Here is a 23,761-nt window from a genome sequence, read left to right as displayed (position 1 = left end):
ATAAAATTTATTTTGAAAATTCTTAAATTATTAATTATAAAAAAAAATATACTTAAACTATTAAATTCTACGTAAAAAGGTGCTTTGGAAATATTTTCACAAAAATACAAAATTTTCCATAGCAAAAGAGTTGCAGCGATTTGTTGAATTTTTTTTTTTTGAAAAACACCCCGTAGCTCGGAAACGGTAACAGATATCAATGTGCGGTTTTCAACATCATGTTTTTGATAGAAATTGAGCTCAGATACCGATATTAGTTTTCGTCTATCTCTTATAGAAAAGGGTGTTTCCCTTTAAAAGCCTCCAATTTGACCCACCCTGTACATACTCATTATCGCTTTTTATCGTACATTCTGATCTTATATTTTGTTATACCTTAAATTTTTTATCATTGAGCGCCACTGCCCCTTAAACATAATACCTTATTATTCTCATCTATAATTCAATCAAATTAATGACATTAGGACAACGAGCGGCTCGTATTAGAGGTCGCAACCTTTTGCCGATTTTCACTCTTGCCTAAATGTTATTCGCCGAGCCTCGTAGGTTACGTAGTACCCGCAGTACTTAGGTACATCTTGAACAAAGATTTCTTCTTCTACCAAGTTACGGAAGAAGTCATACCCTCTCCCAAAATAAATTTTTGACACGCGCGAGAAGACATCAATTAGAGGAATTAAGTATAAAAGAAACCGGCATTGATCATCTGTCGTTAGTATTAATCACTCAGCTTTTTTTGATCATATATTTAGTCATGAAAACTTTTCTGGTATGTACTTTTTCATTTATTTACATAATACAATTTGAATTAAATTAATAATTGTTTATTACTTATTTATATTATTTGAATTATTTATTGTTACAGTTTTGTCATCGCATGTCATTGACAAAATAAAAATTTGTATTCTTTAATTTCAATGTAAAGTAGAAATTTCCCAACTAATTTTGAAACATAAAATCTAACCTCTGTTCTTTGGAAAAAATTCAAAAGATTTTTGTCAAGCACAACAATATACAGGGTGGCGCACCTCGTTCGCCTCGGTTGATGTAGAAACAAAATATTATATGGGTATACAGGGTCCGGCAATAGTGCGTCGGGCATCTTTAGCTTCTAGAATAAAAAACTTGAGAATTTTGTTTAAGTGCGAACCTAAAGTATGTACAAGGATGTATTTCAGGAAAATATTCTAACTTCTATAGAGTGGCTCATAAAAGTGTGGGTGGATCGTAATGATTTGTTTTAAATGGAACACCCTGTATATTATTGCTTTTTTGGCTTCCTTTCAGATAACTTTACCTAATCCTAAGATATAAGTAAATATATTTCGACAGTTTCAGAGATATTGATAAATAAATAAAAAAAATATATTTTTCAGCCTTTCTTAAAAAAAATATTAAAAATACAAGAACTGTCCTGAAATCAAAATTATATTCGATATTTGCTTTAAATGGTCTGTACTTACTTTACTATAAATATGGTAATCGTATATCATACAGGAGGTTCAAAATTTTACGCCAAACTTTCTAAAATATGAAATAATTTTTCTTTGGTTTTTTAAATGGAACACCCTGTATATTATTTTTATATTAGATGGAGAATTAAAAATGAACATTTTTTGTATTTAGAGTATTTGAAATTTTTTAACGGTTTTGGAGATATTCGCGGTTTTATATTTCATATGGCATGGAAAACCATTGTAAATTTTTATCAAAGCCACCCAGTGATTTTTCTCTCGTATTTTACCATTGAGACAGCCATATGAAATAATACTGCGTGTTACTGCCAAACCATTAAAATTTTTGAAATACTTTAAATACAAAAAATGTTCATTTTTTAATTCTCCATCTAATAAAAAAATAATATACATTATGTAAAAAATAATATACATTATTATTTGGTGTTTTATTTAAAAAAAAAACAAAGAAAAATGACTTTATATTATAGAAAGTTTGGCGTAGAATTTTGAACATCCTGTATGATTTAAGATTACGATATTTATAGCAAAGTTAAGTAAAGACCATCTAAAGTAAATACCTAATATAGTTTTGATTTCAGGACAGTTCTTGTATTTGTAATATATTTTCTTAATTAAGGTTGAAAAATATAATTTTTTTATTTATTTATTAATATCTCTGAAACTATAGAAATGTATTTATTCATATCTTAGGATTATGTAAAGTTATCTGAAAGGAAGCCAAAAATGCAATAATATACAGGGTGTTCCATTTAAAAAAAATCATCCTGATCCACCCACACTTTTATGAGCCACTCAATAGAATATTTTCCTGAAATATATCCTTGTACATACTTTAGGTTTACACTTAAACAAAATTTCCAAGTTTTGTATTCTAGGATCTACAGATGCCCGACGCACTATTGCCGGACCCTGTATGTGGGAAGGCCAATATGAATATAATTTAAAATTATTTTGGAATATTTTTATTACTAAGATTCACATCAAAGTTATATTTTTTCTTATGAAACACTCCGTATTTTATTTCATTTTTGGATTGTTGGACACACAATAAGGCATTTATATGTTTACAAGCTTTGGTTTTTGAGATATTTAAATATGCATGCTGTAATAAAAAAATATTGTCAACACCCTGTCTATTACTTTTCAGAATTAATCCTTGTTCTAACTTTTTAGCTAGCGAAATGAATTTAACTGAAAAAATGTATTGCTTCGTTTAATGTATACAGGGGTATCAAAAATTGCTGGTCTTCCTTATTTATTTTCTTAAATATTTATTTTACATAAAAACTTCGTTATATTAAAACAATACTCTGTATTTTCTTAGACAAGTTAAAACAGAATTAAATGCCCTTTGAGGGCATTTAATTCCTATATTATTTTTCCTATACCTATCTAGCTTATCTACCCTATACCTAGAGCGACTTTTCAATAAAAACCAAACCAAGAGGGCTGGTGTCGTCATGGCAAGTTTCTAGTGACAGTAGCTATTTTTGAAATCGAAATTAGTTTTATACTTTATTTAAATTTATAGTAGTTTACTTTTATTTAATTTACCTACGATAGTTTAATAAATAATACTTATTAAATATATGTATTTATTATTTTATCAAGAAAAAGGAAGAAGTAGTTCCTTCATTTATTTTACGATGACTTGTAGATATGTTATTAGATTACCAAATTACCAAAATTATGGCAAATTAATTTTCTTTACTTCTAACGACAGGTTTCTGCCTAATAGGTTTTTCATAATATACCACACCACCAACACTGCCAAATAGGAAAAATTTAGTTTTTCTGGCTATATCTAGCTATATCTGAGAGCTTTGAGCATAGGCCTTTAAGGCCAACAAGCAATTTTTCTCACAAAATAAAATCACTTGTAGTTGTAAGATATCCATTGGTTCTGCCAGCAGATACTGCTTTATTATTCTTGATAAAATAATGAATACTGACTTATTAAACTATTGTAGGTAAACTAAAGTAAACTTCTATGCATTTAAATAATAAAGCCCATAAACTAATGTCGATTTTAAAAATAGTTACTAACTGTCTTACTGTAACTACTAGAAAATTGTTATGATGATACCAGCCATCTATATTGCCATTTTATTAAAAAATCGCTTTTTGTTCCAAATCTGAGCTAGATAGGTATAGAATATAATTTAGAAATTCTAGGAACTAGGAAGGGTTCTACCTTTCGACTGCAACCCCACTACTTCCTAGATTTTCTTTCTCACTAGTCAGTCGAGACTACTTTCTGAATATAATTTATATATAATACAGTTTGAAAGAGCATTTGAATCTGCTTCAATTTATTTATAAAAATAGGGGGTGTTGCATTTGAAATAACGAAGTTTTTATGTAAAATAAATATTTAAAATAGATCAACAATTTTTGGTACCTCTGTATAAATTTAAGAAAGCAATAAAATTTTCCTGTAAAGTGTATTTCTCTACCTTTAAACTCAACACAAGAATTAATTCTGAAAAGTAATGTACAGGGTGTTGATAATCTATTCTATTGCAGCATGCATATTTAAATGTCTTTAAATATCTCAAAAACCAAAGATTTTAAACATATTTAACCCCTATAATAAATGCCTTTTTTAGGTCCAAGAATCCTAAACTAAAATAAAATACAGAGTGTTCCATAAGAAAAAATATAATTTTGGTATGAATCTTAGATCTAAAACACCCTGTATAATTTTAAATATGCACATTGCTTCCCCACATATTCCCATAAATTTTTTTCTACATCTTTCCGTTTTCGTATCGTCAACAGAGGTGAATGAGGTGTGCCACTTTGTATAATAATATAAAAATGGTTACACAAGATGACAAAATGACCGGTAATAGTCTTGCTGCCATTGCAAAGTAGTACAGCAAATATGAGACAGTGTACACTTTTTCCAAAGGAAGAAGGATTTTTCTAACCGTATAGCAGTTAATAGATATCATGATTTACAATTTTTCGGAGATTTTCTATGTTAACTTCAAATAAAAATGGATTTATTTAAAAAAAGAAAAATTAAAAATGCTAATAAAATATATAATAATGGTATGCGTTTATTAAGCAACAAAGCAGTAATGGATTTAAAAATGAATTTCTAAATGGAGAGGGTAGATGGATATGTAGACCATCAACGAATATTATCGAAGAAATATTTTATTTCGGATCAAATATTCCAATAATTTTAAACACATTCCACTGAATAAAAGGAATTCAATTTTTAACTTTAATAAAATAGTAGCATTCATTTTCAATTATATCTAAGGCTCTCGCCATCTATTGATAATAAATTTTATTAAGTACGTATGTATATTCAGTTTTAATTAAATTTCAACGAAGATTTTAATGTCATTCTGCAAAAAATCTCAAATTTTAAAAGTGTTACCTTAAAACTTTGATGTATTTTAAAGTTTAATATATTTTGTTCTAGTGGGCCGATTTTGATGATTTTTTAAGCAATTGGTAGCTAAATTATTTGACTTTTTAGTGTCTCTTTCTAAATTAAAAATGAAAGTTCCCGTCCGTCAATTTTACGAGAGAAAACAAAGTTGATATTTTGATGAAAGTTTGAAACACCCTCTGGAATATGTTAAGAGAGGAACGATTTTAAAAAATAAGCTAGGTACATCCTTTCTCAATTATTTTTTTAGTTAATCTCAATAGGTTTATTTTTTTGGAGATATTCGCTTTTGAAGAAGTTCCGAAGTTTTTGTTTCCGAAATTTTTACATTAAAACTAAATAACAAAATTTTTTAGTTTTTAATTATTTGTTTAATTAAGAATCAATAACAATTCAAATAATTTAGCTACATATTGCTTAAAAATCATCAAAATCGGCTCACAAAGTACAGGGTGGCGCTTCTCATACGCCGCGGAAGCTCCAAGGAGAACGGTAGTTTATATCAAAATGAAATTTTGGGAGCTTATGTAGGTTAACTGAAAGCATTTTATAAAAATATATAGAATTATACAGGGTGTCCCAAAAAAATTACACATCAAAGTTGTGTTTTTTCTAATGGAACACCTTATATATTAATTGATTTTCGCATTCTAGGAAAAAAATAAAGGTGAGTTTTATTAAAGAAGCATATACCTAAAATCTAAGGATTTTGACATATTTCACATTTTGTGAAAATGAAGAGTAAATTTTAAATTTCGATAACTACCTAAATTTTAGTTGACCTTGTATAGCCTAATATTTAATTACAGGAACTGGGAAGGAATTGTATGTTAAACCAAATTGAAATTTGACCCGAAAAGTTAAACAGGGTGAGACAAAATATATATGGAAAATTAGTCAATTTTAAAAGCAAGTTACTTCTTTATTTTAAATGGAACACCCAGTATATTTTAATGGTGTTCAATGGGGAATTTATATAATTTTTATCTTCAAAATATTATTAAGGTTGCCTACCCCTCAGACAAACATTTTCCGAGATGTTTTAATTTTTATGATTTTGCGTCAGTAGATTTTTATTATTTGAAAAAATCTAGGGTGGCTGTGTGATATGGCTTTTGTTAATTTAACAAAAAATAAAGGTTGTAGAGTAAAATACTCAACGGTAATAAAAAGATACAGGTTTAAAACATATTTTAATTATTACAGAATTAAAACTAAATATAAACCTATAATTATGTGACAAAAATTAGCTAGATGAAATCAAATGCTCAAATGCTTCCTTTCCTGTTAACTACATAAAATGATTGTCTTTTCAAAAGAATCTTTTAATTTTAAAAGGCATTTGTGGAGTTCTACCTCGAAAAGCAGCTACAATAATTTCTCTCATGTTGTCGACAATAGTTGGTCGAGTTTAGTAAACACTGTACCATATCCCCATAAAAACTGTAACATATCCCCATAAACCAGCACTGAATAAAATCAGGAGCATTTAAGTATTCTATTAATTGGTGAATGCGCACTGCATTCACCAACTAATAGAATCTGAAAAAATTTCTGAGATTTTTTTTTTTGTTTTAACTGACACAAAATGATAACTAGTTGTTAAAATTGGACTAATTAGACATCTAAGTTGAAGTAACGTCAGACATTATCACAGCCACCTAGATTTTATCAAATAATAAAGATCTACTCAGATCAAATCATGTAAATGAAAATATCTAAGAAAATCTAGTTTGAGGGGTAGGCAACCTTAATAGTATTTTGAACTATTTTGAAGAGACATGAATTCTCCATTGAATATCGGAATAACATACTGGGTGTTCCATTTAAAATAAAAAAGTAACATGCTTGTAAAGGCCAATGTTCAAAAGTAATTTTGTCTCACCCTGTATAACATTTTGGATCAAGTTTTAATTAGATTTAAAGTACAATAGTTAATTTAACTACATATTAGACTATACCGGGTAAATTCCAATTTCGGTAGCTTTTATTGTAATTTAAAAATTGTTCTTTATATTCTAGAAAATGTTATATATGTCAAAAACCAAAAACCTTACATTTTAGTCATATACTTCTCTTATAAAACTCACCTTTATTTTTCTCCCAGAATCCGAAAATCAATTAATATATAGAGTGTCCCATTACAAAAAACACAACTTTGATATGTATCTTTTTTGGGGACACCCTGTAGAACTCTCTATATTTTTAAAAAGTGCTCAGAATTAACCTAAATATGCTCAGACAATTTCATTTCAATACAAACTGTCGTTCTCCTTGGAGCCTCCGCGGCGTATGAGAGGCGCCACTTAATTTTTAACTCTATGGGCGCCACCCTGTATATTGTTTTTTTTAAATACATCAAAATTTTAAGATGCCCGTTTTTCATGCCGGTGAGTCTATTTTAATAATTATTATAAAAAATATAAAATTTTAATGTTCCAAATAAGTCCTTTCGAAATTACATATTTTTTTTAGTAGTTTATAATCATGTGGCCCAATTCGTTTACAACTCCTTCTGTAGAACAGTAAAGGTTGTCGCCCACTAGACCGCGGCGCGACGCGGCGCGGCGCCATGTGGAAATTTCTTTTGTCTGCTTGCCATGTATTTAAAATGGACCAACGCACATTAGAGAGCGCGCAGCGCAGAAGCTCGCCGCGGATTTCCGTCAAGAAGTTGGAAGACTTCTCTAGCAACTTTTTTCCGTCTCCCGCGTTTTGACGCGTTGCAGTGTGCGTACTCACAAGGGATATATATATATATTCCTTTTATGGTTTGCCTAATCTAAGAAAACAGCCTAATATAAGATTGTGAGGATACTGTGTCGTTTATTCCCTCATTTGAGGATATTCATTAATATGAACTCACACTGGGTCGATGGATGTTTGTTTTCTATATATTTTGTGCTAATTTAATTTCCTATTAAATTTGTGTATATAAAAGCTATAATAACAAAATTTATAACGAAGTGCTTATTGAAATTTGCCAGTTTTTTCAAATTTAACATTCTCTAAGAATTTTATGACTATACCTTGTATATTAATGATGTTTAACAGGAACTACTTTATTAAAAATGTTCTCTTTAAAGATCTCGAAATAAAAACTATTAATGCTAAAATAACTTTATAGATAATTTTTGATTTTTTGGAAATAAATTTAAACATCTTTTATTTCTTTTTAATAATAATCAATTGTCATTAAAGATGATCCACCCTTCATACAAATATATTTTTTAATATATGTACGATAGTATCTATTATTGCTAATATATTTTCTTAAAAAATAAGTTAAAAATTTCAGGCATCCATTCAATATGAATATTTTTCGAAACAGTGGGTTGGTGTATATTCAAAAAAAACTGATTATTTGAATGAAATATAATAAAATTAGATACTATTAAATAATTTAATTAACGTGAACTTATGATTCCGCCCGACAAAAAGCATCATACACAACGCACCTAATTTAAGCAACTTTCATTTTTCACACGGACAGGTGCGACTTATAGATCATATTTTTTACTTTAAGTAAAGATTCTAGACGGCACATGTATATGTCGAAATAGTCACTTCTTATTTGCATATGGTTAAATATTCTAAGTACTTATTTGTTTTACTCGTTGACAAGACTGTGCTTTAGTCGATCCAATGAGCCATTATAATTCAAACTCGTTTTATAATGAGTGGCTAATTTCTTCTCTTCAGTTATGAAAGATTTAGTTTCAAAAGTACAGGGTGGGTCAAATTGGACGCTTTTAAAGGGAAACACCCTTTTTTATAGGAGATAGACGAAAACTAATATTGGTGTCTAGGGCTCAGTTTTTATCAAAAACATGATGGTGAAAATCGCACATCGATATCTGTTACCGTTTCGGAGTTACGGGGTGTTATTCAAAAATGTGCATTTTTAACAAATTGTTGTAACTTTTTTGCTGTGGAAAATTTTGTATTTTTGTGAAAACATTTCTAAAGAACCTTTTTATGTAGGATTTAATGGTTTAAGTATAGTGATAAACATAAAAATTGCTTTTTTATTTGGGACACCCTGTATATTTTTAATTAAGTGAAAAGAACTTAAAATTTCCTTTCCAACCATATAGCACACTTGATATTTTGTTATAGCCCCATTCGAAATACAAAAATATTATAAGTTGGCCACTTTTAGTAGGCTGTATAAATTGGCCGTATAATCTAGACAAGAATTAGAAGTACTTAGCAGTTATGCGAGGGTATCTTTCACCCCCACTGAGTTGAATGAATTCTGCGAGTAATGTTCAAAAACGGTCCCGTTTGTCCGTCCATAACAGAAGACGGTCGACATGTCGAACACCTGTAGCAAAATCTCATGTCTTGGTTTGCTATTAATTTTTATTTTTATTAGTTTGTTTTGATGCTTTTGCGTTTCAGTTGATGCTCAGCCCGACAGTCCTGCACCATCTCTCAGCGATGCGGAGTCCTATTTGGATAATATCACACAGGGTGCCTTCATGTTTGACCCGTGCAATCATTACTACCCTCTTGCACTTCGTTCACCCCTCTTGTTTCCAGAGATCGCTTGACCCTCTTGTGAGGTATATTGTCAATTGCCCCTGCAATGTCCAAGACGGCACAAAGTGATGTTTCTTTGCTACCCAGGCTGGCCTGTATTACCTCGGTTAACTGGTACAGAGCAGTTTCTGTGGATCTGCCCGCTCTATATGCATGCTGAGTATCGTGCAGTGGTTTAACCTTTAGATGATTTACTCCAATATGGTTGTCCACTAGACTGGGTTTAAAAATTAATATTAGAAAAACTAAATTTATGAATTAAAAGTTATGAACGCCTACGAAGAAGTCTGCACAGCACCTTAAGATGAAGATATTTTCAGTTTTCTCAGTTTAAAAAAATATGATATTATAAAATTCTCATATCAACAAATATTTTTTTATATAATATTAGTCAGTTAAAATGTACTTTTAGATATACATGGTCACGATTGTCTATGACAAATCCACTGAACAGAAAAAATACAGCATTTTATTTAAGAATATTTATATCCATGAAAATAATTTGTGAAAAGTGTGCTACCCATTACCATTAAAATTGTCATAATAAATAGCGTTCCATTACAACACAATTCTACGTGACGGAACATTGACAGGGCAATACTCAATCACATCACTTCAATCATATTCCATACCCGCTATTGTCGTCCGTGTCCTCCAGGCCATAAACTATTATTTTAGATATCAAGTCATCGTCTATCAATAATATGGTACCTATAAAATGAATGCATTAATATTAATACAACAGTTCCATTAATTATCATTTATTCTTAATTATAATTTATTATATATATTTTTATATATTTTCATAAAAATAACTGTATTAATAGATTTTGAACATACCCCCTGAAAAACGGGCCATGTTTGTAACAGAACCGGTTTAAAACAGACCCTCCGAGGATGACAGTCGATATGAACCGCGGCCATTTTATGAACCGCCGCCATCTTGTTTTTGTAGGTCTTGATATCGGTTTGATATCGGCTTAGCCCTTCTACTCTTTAGATTAATAATAAGAAATGTTACTATTAGAAGTCATGAAAACGATGTGAATTCTAAAAAATTGTGGAAAATGATTCGTCTGATTTATAATCATCTAATACTTCTTCTGACTTCCTACTTTGTGCAAGTATATTTTCTAGTCACGTATCAGATGTCTCCTCGCTGATATCGTCCGAATCCTCTTCTGATAGCGCGGTGATTCAAGATTGACAACTGGTTCATGCAGTTAATAAAACAATGCAACTTTTTTTCAGTTGCATTTAACATTACATCCCTTTTTACAATATAGCTTTTTAACGAGATACTTCAATAACTAAATATGAATAATATATGCCAAAATAACCCGTAATATTCCAAAATTCCTACAATAATATTGATTATTAATGTTTTAATATTACCTATTACAAATAAAATAAATTGTTTAACGTAACTAGGTAACACTTTGATTTAGAAAGTTTCTAAAGCTAAATGTCATACAATGAAACATAAATCAATTAAATTCCAAATAAAGAAAATAAATTACAGAGGTTGTACTTTAAGTACACCTAAACAATTATTATATAAAAATTGTTTATCTAGCAAGAATTCATTATTTTCACTGTTGTGACAAGAAAATTTAATGAAACTCTATAGATTTAAACAAGAACTGCATTGACTACGGGCCTTACTTACCTTAAAAATTAATAACATCAACAATAATTATCGGTTTTAGTCAATAGAGCACCATGCACCACAAGAAACGGCCTGTTGACAGGTCCTGCGGACCCGCCCTGCTGACCTAACCCTTGGTCTGCGGACTTGGCCTGTTAGGCCTCTTTCAGACGAAGCGGATGCGGACGCGGGTTACACCCACTTCATCTGAAAGCGGTTTTACGTACCAAAACTCTATTTAACGTTGGCGAACTTGGCATGCCGATTACAGCGCTTTCAGATGGAGCGGACCGTCCGATAAGGAGCGGACCGTCAGATGGAGCGGACCGTCCGAAGATAACCTTCGGACGAAATCATCCGAACGGAGCATACGCGACCCATGTGAAATTGTTCATATAAACTCATGGTATACTTGCTCGAAGTCGCGGACGCTCCGCTCCATCTAAAAGCGCTGTTAGATCTTTATACGATTAAATATTTTCATTTGGTTTTCAAATTGTTTGATAATTTTTCAATTTCGTTGTTAATCAGTTTGGTTATCTTGTTTTCAACACATAGTAATAATAATACTAATACTATTAGAACAGCTGCCAATCACATTCTAGCAGCACAAATAAATAGAATAATACAAAATAAAGAAAGTTTTCCAAATTTTCTTACACAAGCTCGAACAATAAAATGGTTCCAAAATCTTCAGATACTGTAGAAAATCATTACAGCAGTGATAGCAGGTAGCATAAATAAACATCTTTTACACAACGATATATTAACCGATGAGCAGAAGAGAGGCAGAAGTGATACGAAAGGGTGTAAGGCAGCTTATTATAGATAGTATTGCAACTAGAAATGCTAAAAATAATAAAAGAAATATTGCGGTAGCATGGATTGATACCAGAAAGCATTTGACAGTGTGTCGCACTCGTGGCTCATTGAAGTCTGTACAAGATCGATGACTGCCAAATTTCTGGAATCAACCATGCAAACCTGGAGAACAAAACTACATTTTAGACAAAATGGATTGACAGTAGAGACAAACGAAATTCCAATTAAAAGCTGAATATACCAAGGCGACTCTTTAAGTCCACTCTGGTTTATTACTTGTCTGAACCTGCTATCTAGATTGATTAAAGACTCTGGTGTAGGATACAAATTACAATCTGGGAATAGAAAGTATCTACTAAATCATCTATTCTATGTCGACGACTTGAACTTGTATGCGGGATCGGAAAAGGATCTAAATGTGCTGCTTAAAATTACGGGGGAGTTCAGCACAGACATAAAAATGAAATTTGGTCTAAATAAATGTGCTAAGTTAATTGCAATCAGAGGAAAACCAATGAGTTATGAAGACCTAGAAAACACAAACATCATTAGATAGGGTAAAGTAAGGTATGTTGGTGATATAGGTAAATTGGTGATAGTTCTTTAATAATTTTTCAGCAACTCGCCTATTCAGTGAGAGGCTCTAAAACGTGTCGGTTAAATCTATCTAATATCCTCTCCATGCTGCATAGTCTGCGGCGGGCTTCGGTTCATTTGTTTACGTTTAGGAAAACGTTTGCTTCGTACCGGTAAATAAAGTCATTCAATTTGATCATTTTAGGGTCTGTGCCGTCGGCTTGACCCTTGTGAGATTACCCTTTTAACCCTACCTCGGAATATTCATCCTAAACCTACCCTTTGCCCCTCCCTTGTCGTCTAGTACGGTTGGCAGCGCGCATCTCTCACTTCCCCCTCCACAGCTCTCCGACATCTCCCGGCTCCCAGCCGCGCGCCAGCCGTTGTGTGACATCAGTGTACAATAATAATGAGCTTAAATTATTTACTCTTGTTAGGGCTTAAGTTATTCGGCCATTTACTTAGCAATTTTGCATGCAAAACGTGAATGTTAGGACACAGACTTTTAAATAAAATTATGATTGGCACTGTGGTGTCTGCGGAAACGCTAAAAATGGTGCCTTATGGGTTCAGTGCTCTTTTTGCTGTGTCCCGTATCACACAAATTGTCAAACGAGACCTGACGATGAAGACATCTTTATGTGCGACGGTTGTGATGAGCAGTCTTCAAACGACTCATAATAAAAATTATTATTATTATTTCTACTAGATAAAATACTTGTTTTGTTATAAACTTAAAAATTTTCAGCCATTTTATTTTCAACTGCTCGTAATCTCATATATCACCAAAATACCTTTCCACTATCACCAAATTAACTTACTTATAACCAAATTACCCAACCAATTTGTATTTTGTTTCAAATGTATTTTTTCTGTCAAAATTGACACCATCATATCGTTTTGTATCTATAAGCGATTGTTTGAAACATAAACCTTCCGGATAGGTAAGTTGGAAAATAATATATCTTAACGAATTCAAATTGCCCATGTTCAAGCAAAAATATCACCAACTTACCTTACTTTACCCTACCTAAACGAAAAACCGTACAAATATCTAGAGAATATTCTCAACAACTCACTACAACACAAACGCCGGAAAGGAAGAAACTTCAAAATAATCTGATGAGGAAATAAGGAAAATACTTAAAACTGAACTTAATGGAAAAAATATTATCACAGCCATAACTGGGATATACCAGCTGTAAGCCATTCATTCGGTATTTTGAACTGGTCGGCAACCGATCTAGAAGCAATGAACAGAACAATCAGAGTGGAAATGACCAAAGCTAGAATTCACCATTGCAAAGCGTGTACCGAAAGATTATACTACCCAAGGAAAACAGGTGGTCTAGGCCTGCTTAACTTAGTAGCGCTACATCAAAGTCAAATTAAAGGTCTCAAAATGTATTTTAATAAGAGATGTGAAACTTCAGAATTCCACTTTATAATAACTAAACTGGACAAATACACTCCTCTTACTACTAAAATAGCAGTTGAAGAATAATATCTGGTACAACAACGCGAAAATTGAACAACGAAAGCTTTACATGGAAAATTCCCACAATTGCTGGCGAACTCTAATGTCGAAATGTGAGTGACTTAGCTCAGAAAATCACGAAAAAAAAGAAACTGAGGGATTCGTCACGGCAATTCAAGATGGAGTAATAGCTACAAGAAATTATAAAAAATATATAGGAAAAAATTCCCTTAGATTAGATACAGACAAATGTCGTAAAAAATACTAATATCTTTCTTGGTTAACTAAAAGTGAGAGTGCTTGATACTTAGCTATATATCCGTTCCTCAACATACTACCCAATAAATTGAAAAAAAATACTAATAATACATGTTTTATTATCATAAAAAATACAAAAAATTCTGTTGACGAAGCTAGTGCACTTAAATCTAATGATGCGCTTAGACTTGAGCACGCACGCACTGATCCTCCGCGAATGCTCAAGTGTAAACGGCTGTGCGCGCACGCTCACTCTGAATCTGTCTGTGCGCGAGCAGCCGCGAACGTGAGCCGTCTGGTGTCGGTTTTTGATCCGTGCTCAAAGGGATTTTATGTGTGCGCGAACGCTCAGTTTGCACCGGAAATTTGTTTTGTCTGCGTTCGTGCGTGCCGTGTGTGATTTTTTTTTTCGTTTTCTTTATTAAAATTATGGAGTGGCCAATAAATCTTCGATATTATTAATTGAAGAATATGAAAAGTTGCCTATATTATGGGATGTTAAACATTCTTTGTATTATTAAAAAATATAAAAAAAACGCATGGCAAGATCTTGTAAATAAAATTAATATTGAATATGTCGACATTAATGAAATTGCTATTCTAAAATTTGTATCTTTTGTTCGTAATTTTTGGTGTATTAAATTTTGTAAATATTCAAAGTCGGGTCTGGTCATTCTTGTAAAGTTTTTGAACTGATCATAGCCCTTCTCAGACACTAAGTTGTTGCAGTAAATTATATCGATTTCTAAAAATTTGGGTTTGCCACCAGCGACGATGTTTTCGATTTTTCTCCTTTTTAATAATTAAGCTGTGCATAACAATGACTGCAGCCTCGACTATTTCTTGGCCGCCCATTATTTTCGCCAACACAACTCTGCTGTGCGCGCACAAATGGATCGCTTCATTCGTCGAAAAATAATTTTTTAATTTGAACTGAGCCGAGATCGCGTGCTCAAGTCTAAACGCACCATAAGATAGTCAAAATAACTATTATCATTGGTCGAAATTTAGAATAACAAGTTAGAAATGTTGATAATGTTTAAAAGGTTCGATTACAGATTCTTAACAACAGAAGAATTAAAACCAATAATATAATAATAAAACATTATACCTACAAGCTGTGCTACAAGTAAAAAATCTAAGTACTTAAATCTTAAATGCCTGCAACTAATATATCTAAAATTTAAATTAGTTGGAAGGGAATAAAATAATTAAAATTTAAATATAATCATTATACTGCAATTTCCGTTAGCAAACAAACGAAAGACGAAAGAAAAATTATTTATGCTATGGTAAGGGGGGTTTACTTTATGCTATAGTAAAGTTACCTCTTAAATAATTATGATTATTGTTAATTGTTAGTTCACAGTAGTTAGTACGCAGAAAAAAATCGTGGGTGTTTGGGAAGGCTCGAAAGGAAACAATATTTTTGCGACGTTTCTGAAACAATGCTTTTGCGTGCCTGAAGAAGCGACAATAAAGTCGCGAAACGTCGCAAAAACATTGTTTCCATTCGAGCCTTCCCAACACCCACGATTTGTTTCTGCCTCTTAAATAATTTTGTTGACTGCACACCTTTAAGGTGGTTTGGAAGATGATTAAATATTTTATATAATTAAACTATTTATTTTCTTAGATTGCAGTTCTTTGCTTCGGCTTAAGTCAAGCTAAGCCTCAATACAACTACCCCGCTCCTGCCGCTCCTTCACCACCCAGAACCTCCTATGGATCGCCGAGTTCCGCTATTAATTTTGGAGGATCAAGCTCTTTTGCCGGAGGTACCTCTGGATCTTCATCAATCTCCGGCGGTTCAGTAGGAGGATTTTCGGGCAGTGGAGTTTCAGCTGATTCTTTCGGAACTGGTTTTGGAACTGGATCCGGCGTAAATATCGGAGGTATCTCATATTTTTTATTAAGTTTATTTTGACAAATCCCGTTCAGTCAACCAAATGTTTTTGTGAATAAAACCAAATAAAACAAACGAAAATACCAGGGTTGGAAAAAATTATGATTTTTTTTTAAATTAAAAAAACATATTTTTTTATTTAAAACTGATTTTTTTGATTTTAATGGAGAACAGTATTTAAATTGGATTTCCAAATAATTAGGACTTAATTCCAATTAAAGTCCTATCCTAAATGGCTAAATTTTCCCCATAACTGTGCCCTATACTGAGAACATTAACAAATCTACGGCGCGTGTCATTTTCCCACATCGGTCACCAATATATTCCGCAAAAAAAATCGCTCGCTTCAGATCAAAAGGATTTTTTTTTGAAATGTCACAAGAGTATTAATTTTTGTCATTTCAACCCCTAGGCATAAAAGTAAAGCACTTTTACGCCTAAGCAAAAGTACAAAAATATATTATTAAACTGATATTAAGCGTCAATTTCAACGAGTATACAAATTACTTACAAGTTACAAGGTGTACTCGATTACTTACAAGTTACAAGGTATTACTTTTATATTATTTGCAATGTTTGAAATTGATTAAAAAATTATTTGTAATGTTTGAAAAAATATAGTATATTCTACTAGGAGTAAAAATATATTTTGTGCCTCCCTGTTTACGATAGTCCGTCAAACGTACAAAAACCTCGTCAAAAAAAGTATAATTTTTACTCCTTACACAATACACTATTGTTGGGAAATAGTCTTAAACCGAGAATGAAATTAGTATTATCTATTGTCAAAGTGTAAAGTACCTACTTACTGCAGGTCGAAATGTCATGTCGATAGAAATTTGGAAAGAAATAGAAGATAAATTGATGAAGGCAGAAGTTGTCTTGATCAATATACAGCTGTTTCAAAAAAGATATTTAACAGCATATTTTCTGACAACGATTTGAAGATATAGTCTAACATGAAAAGAACCATTTTCTGCACTAGAGATTGCGAATGAAATGTATTCAAACAACGTTTTTTTGTCACTTGTACATAAATTTCAAAATAAAGCCCTGCTCTTTAGAAGTCTAATGGATTCACACGAAATTACTTCAAAAATCGGTCCAACATTTTAATTGACGAATAGATATGTAGTAGGTATATGTGTTATACAAATCATTTTTTATATAGTTTTATAACATTTACAATTATTTTTCGATTTATTAAAAGTATTTAAAAGTTACAACAGCAAGTGTAATATTTTATTTGATGAATAGATACAGGGTATATCTGTTATAGAAATATTTTTTGTAGTTTTCTAGGGCACATTTTTATAACTTTTACAGTTATTTATTGTAAAGTTTTAAAAAAGTTGATTTTTTTATTTAAATCACATGATTAAAATTTAAAAAATCGCCTTAAATCATTTGATTTGATTCATGCCAACCCTGGAAAATACCATATGATAGAAAAAAAACCACATCCAGTTGGTTTGGAAATGACGATCGATACAATTTCCCATATAATTTTCCGTACAAAATGACATCGATCTTCATTTCATACCCATCGCTGACGCCGTTTTTTTTTCGATCGTAACTTGAAATAAATGCGCATACAAAAACATCTTTCATAGCAGTGAAACACACCACGTTGGGAACGTAACAGGAAATTAGATAAGGGACGTTGTCAATGTTGTTCCTTAGTAATATAGAAGTATATTATAGGGTGATTCACGGCGATGCCGATGGCTTGTTAGACATTTATGGATAACCGGTGATTTTTTTTTCATAATAAGGGGCCGTCCTCTGCCGGAAACACTGCGACCTGTGAGGCCTATTATGTTTGTCCCCTTTCTATATCTGCACCCATTCTCCTATCCCTGTGCCCTGCACTAACTTATGCAGCTCTTGATAGGATGGGAGCATAGTTCCTCCGATTCTAGCCTAGCTTTCCCAAATAAAAGTGTCGCTTGCGATCCAGAGCCTCGCAATGACATATTATGTGCTCCGCTGTTTCAGGATCTTTGTTGCAGAGTCTGCAGCAAACTTCCTTGATACAGGTTGAGCTTGTTCAGATAACACTTGACAACCATGTGTCCTGTCAAGAGGCCTATTGTAATCCGCACTTTATTCCTGATAAGCATTAGCAGTTCTTTTGCGGTTTTAGAGCTAGGTCCTTGCCTTGCTGTGCCTGTGCCCCTGTCTTCCAATGGACATTCTGCTTTTCCCTGATCCAGAGTTTTAATGCACTACGGGCCATACATTTGGGTATTCCCAGTACTGGCTCTGGACCAAGATAGGATGCCGATGATCCTTGCCTAGCTAGCTCATCGGTTTTTTCGTTGCCTTGGATTCCGCTGTGGCCTGGCACCCAAAATAATTTAATTCTGTTCTTTCGTGCCAGAGCTTCCAGTTCACCTAGGCATTCCCAGACGAGTCTCGACGATACCTTTGGGCTCATAAGCGCCCCAAGTCCCGCCTGCCTGTCTGAGCTAATATTGATGAGCTTACCTGAATAAGCTCTTCTATTGTTTTCTCTCGCACATAGTAGAATGGTGAAGATTTCTGTCTGGAATACGGTTGAGTGTTTACCCAAGAAAAGGATAAGCTTACCCTTGGTCTTTCCCCAAATACTCCAGCTCCTGTTCCTTCAGCGGTCTTTGACCCGTCTGTATACCACAGGCAGTGGCGGCTCGTGACCCGTGTGACTGGGTAGGCGACAAAATTTTAGTTGCGTCTATTTGCCCCCCCCCCTAATTTACATAATACCCTAGCCCAGTTTGTAAATATATTGTTATCTCTGAGTTAAAAACATAGCTCAAAAATATTTAAGACAAAACTAAAGCAAAAATAACAACATTCAACGTAATGACATAATGATTGACATAATATACAAGTATAGTTTTTATTAATCTATTTTATCTATTATTTTTTTATCTATTACTCTGGAGTCACTATATGGAGTACATCACAGAATTTTATTTTATTTTTATTTATTTACGCAAACTTAAAAATTGGTAGTATTGAGAGAAAGAATAATTATGTTTTATATATTAAGTTGATGAGTCGGTCTCTTAATAAAGAAAAGTTATTTATTATTATATCAGTAAAATCATCAGATTGTTGAAGAGCTGTGAAAAGATCTTTTTAGATTGAAAGTAAGGCAAGTGGCGATAAACGTTTATTTTTCATGGAATCTCTACTATAAGTTTTAATGCATTTCAAACATGAAAAATGTCTCTCAACCCAAGTACTTGTAAATGGTGTAGTAACATACAAAACAAACAATTTGAAAGCCTCTGGAAATATATTTCTCCTTAATCATTTTATGCCCGAAATTATCACATCTATTATTAATACCTGCAGTTTATTCATTAATTTATGTTGGTCAATAACATTTGTTGTTTGTTAAATCACACTGTTATAACAAGTTTGTTAAGATGTTAAATGCGTTGGAAATTTTTATAGGATTCTTTAAATTTCGGATCCGCAAGAGATAATAATAAATAGCCCGCCCCCCCCCCCTAAAATCTATAAATTGGGTTAAATATTAGGCTTTAGGGTTAAAAATGGCGCCCTAAAAAGCATATTCTACATTACTTTTCATTTGGCTCCCCCCTAAAATAAATTCCTGTATCCGCCCCTGCAGGTGCCTTTATACAAAAAAATCCAAATTTTCAAAAAAATCTTATCACCAGCTTACCATAAACGTCACGTGCCATGTGCCATGATCGTGAATCACCTTGTATAGCTGGCATAAGCTTCAGTGAGGTACAATAAATGCCAATACATAAGTTGAGATCAAGTTATCTTTAAATCATCTAATAGTCCAGGAGGCAATGAAGATTTTCGGTACTCATTTTTCCAGTCAGCAAACCCCGATAAAATAATTCCGTATTCCATTATGATTATTGTTTGTTCTCAGTAATTAATACTATGTAGTATCTAGAAAAAAATCGTGGATATTTGGGAAGGCTCAAAAGGAAACAAATATATTTTTTACGACGTTTCGCGACTTTATTGTCGCTTCTTCAGGCTCTATAATAGGAGAAGCACATTCTTTAATAAAAATGTGCTTCTCCTATAGAGCCTGAAGAAGCGGCAATAAAGTCGCGAAAAGTCGTAAAAACATATTTGTTTCCTTTTGAGCCTTCCCAAATACTAATGATGGGAAAAACCGATTAATTTCAATAATCGAGTACTCGAGTTTCAAGCAATTTCCATAATCGAGCCATCGCTCGAGTGAAATATCGCTTGTATTGATATAACAATACGGTTTTTCGCCCGTCGCTTGTTGTACTCGTAACGCCAAGCAGTGAGTTGCATGCGTAGAACACATATTCTTTCGGTGATGAATGGCAAGTAGCAAGCGACGAGCGATTCGCTTGATTTAGTTTATTTCACAGCATTGTCGATACGCAACGGATAACGCCGTATAAATTTGCTATCTGCAATGTATGTAGAAAATTCACTCGGCTTTTTATCGAATATGTCACATTAAAATTGGATTTCAATTTATTTCATTCTAGGATCGCTTGCGTTCGTCGCTCGTAACTCGTCACTTGCATCGCTCGTTCATAGTCGAACGATGTCGGTTATTTCAATAATCGAGTACTCGAGCGAATTTTCGCTCGAGTTATCCCATCACTACCAAATACTCATGATTTTTTTCTACATATTAATTAGAGTTTCCGGGATAGGAGCTGTTTTAAAGTCAATAAAGTCGCGAAACGTCGGAATTACATTGTCCTTGGACATATAAAAAAGTTCGTAAAAAAGATTCAGCATACAACAAATTTGTTGATTGAATTATACACTACCCTAAGGCGCGAATATAGCCACAGCCTGGCTCGTTACAATCGACAAATCAAAGTTTATTTTTTTACTCAAACTGAAGCTTACTGAAACAAAACTGACTTTCTAGTCGTGAAAACTGTGTTAATCCATTTTTTTTATTTCTGAATTTAGGTGCAGCCGGTGGTACCGTTCAAGTTCAGAAACACATCTACGTTCATGTAGCTCCCCCGGAACCTGAAGAGACTAGGCAAGCTGCAGCCATTCCAGCAGCACAATCCACAAAACACTACAAAATCATCTTTATCAAGGCACCATCTTACTCCACGTATCAACAACAGCTCTTACAACAACAAGCCCAAAGTGAAGAAAAGACCTTGGTTTACGTTTTAGTCAAAAAACCAGAAGATCAAACTGATATTACCATACCTACCGCCGCTCCAACTCAACCCAGCAAACCAGAGGTTTACTTTATCAAATACAAGGCTCGATCCGAAGCTGTTGGTGGTGCTGCTGCTGCAGGTACTGCTTCCGTAAGCGGTTCTACGGGTGCTGCTACTGGTGGTATTGCCATTGGAGGATCCTCAACGAGTTCAGCGACAAGACCAACTTACGGTGTCCCGGCGCAAAGTGGACCATATTAGTGAAATATTTTTTAGAATTTCATTTTGTTTCTTGAATATATAGTAAAGTTAGTTACAGTTGAGGGTTGGAACCTTTGGTGTTACACAGCAAAATAAAAACACTAAATCACCACAATACACCAAAACACTTTTACTTTTACACTGGACGCGCGTTTCGCTAACCATGTTAGCATCATCAGCAGATGATTATAAACTAGTTAGTTTATAATCATCTGCTGATGATGCTAACATGGTTAGCGAAACGCGCGTCCAGTGTAAAAGTAAAAGTGTTTTTGGTGTATTGTGGTGATTTAGTGTTTTTATTTTGCTAAAGTTAGTTTTTATTTATTATACAAACGTCGTGAGATGCAAATGACTTGTGACTGACTGTGAGTTAAAATCTACACTCAAAAAACTGGTATTAATTGTATATAAATCTGTTTATTTTAGCATAATTCTTATAATTTCTAAGTAAAATATTATATTTAGGTTTCAACTTAGCTGCTTAACTATGTGCAGAAATACGGTGACAAATAAATTATTTTTGTATATTTGTAATATTTTGTATTTTATAATTAAATGTTGGACAAAAATTTAAATATCCCTACAACCAGAGCTGCAGCAAGTCATTTTCAAAAAGACCTAAATCATTTATTTTTTTTTTAAGTTTAAAGTCTACTAAAACCAAAATGATTTAAATCTTAAGTCTGACTTAAATCTATTTTTTAAGTCAAGTCATTTTCGTAAAGAATTAAATCAATATATGTAATTTAAGCCGTTTTTATGACTCATAAGTCTATATTTTTTATACGGAGACCCGTGACCTTCACAGTCGAGGGGCTACGACCCAGGCCGGGTAGACGAAACGGTAGCTTGTGTCGCCTGTTGGGTTTCGAGGTAGGAGGTAGGCTCCCGACCCTTGGAGGAGGTGGTAACTTGTATGCCACTTGCGGAGGATGGTCTCACGCAAGTGTCAGCCACCTCTCCTGTAGTTCTCTTGGGTAGTTCTCTTGAGGTTTGGTCCCTTGAACTCCTCATTGTTACTGTTCCCAGTGTTGTTAGGGGTTTCCCCACAGCTTCACCGGTGATGTTTATATTACTATTATTATCAGATCTCATAGTGTTCCTATGAGTCGCTAGGGACAGTCGGTCCACTTCTACAGAGCCCCGCATGTAGAAGTAAGGGGTAAAATACAATGGGGTGCCCCCAGGTGCCCCAAGGTTGAGGCTGTCCGTAGCCCCGCCCGGTATCGTTATATGTCTTGGTGCAATTCCCTGGCCACGACACTACAGTCAGGGACAAGACGATGAGTGAGATGCTTGTTAGACCAAGACAAATGCTAGAGGGGATTCCCCCCAGCACCTAAACAGGAGCTTCCCCACCAACGACAAGGTCTTAAGTGGTGGGTTCATACAGCCAAAATAAAATAAAATAAGAATAAAATAAAATAAGAAATAAGGGGAAATTTTATTTGTAAAAAGTACATACAGTCAAATAAAATAAAATAAGAAATATATATTTGCTCATGCGCAGTACGATGAGGCTGGATAAAAGTTAACTTTTACGATTGTTTATAGTAATTTTACTATTTATAGTATATTTATTTGGTAAAGGTGTGGATCCGGTGGCTGACCTTGAAGCCCATATTTGCTGCATTTGATCATCGATACTACGCAAGCGCACATCGTCGATGTTGCCAAATTGCAGTTTATTTTCGAATTCTTTGCAGTTCAAAATTATTTTTTTTTGAGTGTGAATCAGTAATAATACAAATTCTATAATTAACTTTATAATTTGAGACTTATCTTGATATCCAAAATTAAGGTAAGAAGGAAAATGAAGATTGTGAAATGAAAGTATTATGAGTATATAAAATTGTAATAATAATAACGTATGTATTTATATATTTACATTAGAATTAAAAATTATCATTTACGGATTTTTTCTTAATGGTTTTAAACTTATTAGAATTATTTTGTATCATCAATATGACACATCATTTATTACATCCAAGTTGTTTAATTTCTAGTTATTTACAGGCAACAATAGTTTTGGTTATATGTATTAAAGTACTACCATGACGAGTCTTATAGAACAATACACGTCAATGGGAGATAGAGGTAACATTTTACCTACTTTGATTATAATGTTTGTATCATAGTTTCTTAAAAATATCAAGTTAGTAGATTAATAGCAATTTTAGACAAATATTTTATCGAAAGGTGTGTTGATAAGACTAAAATAA

General features: G+C 32.9%; 1 protein-coding gene across 1 annotated transcript; it reads left to right on the top strand.

The window, feature by feature from the left end:
• The first annotated feature begins 701 nt into the window (after positions 1-701).
• On the top strand, positions 702-21,931 carry LOC115874309 (cell wall protein AWA1-like). Its single transcript, XM_030889416.1, has 4 exons — positions 702-769; positions 15,850-16,108; positions 21,067-21,584; positions 21,850-21,931. The coding sequence occupies exons 1-3, from the start codon at positions 755-757 to the stop codon at positions 21,534-21,536; spliced, it is 744 nt and encodes a 247-aa protein (XP_030745276.1). The 5' UTR covers positions 702-754; the 3' UTR covers positions 21,537-21,584; positions 21,850-21,931.
• The last annotated feature ends 1,830 nt before the right edge of the window (positions 21,932-23,761 follow it).

The sequence above is a fragment of the Sitophilus oryzae genome, unplaced genomic scaffold (assembly GCF_002938485.1).
Source record: "Sitophilus oryzae breed Bouriz unplaced genomic scaffold, Soryzae_2.0 scaffold_1274_pilon_pilon, whole genome shotgun sequence".
Lineage (NCBI taxonomy): Eukaryota > Metazoa > Arthropoda > Insecta > Coleoptera > Curculionidae > Sitophilus > Sitophilus oryzae.
Note: the sequence above shows the minus strand (reverse complement) of the source record. Positions and strands in the feature narration are given on the sequence as shown.

Excerpts from the sequence above, each read along its gene's own strand:
- LOC115874309 (XM_030889416.1), top strand. Across the intron at positions 16,109-21,066 it reads ATCCGGCGTAAATATCGGAG|GTGCAGCCGGTGGTACCGTT; the intron begins GTATCTCATATT and ends TTCTGAATTTAG.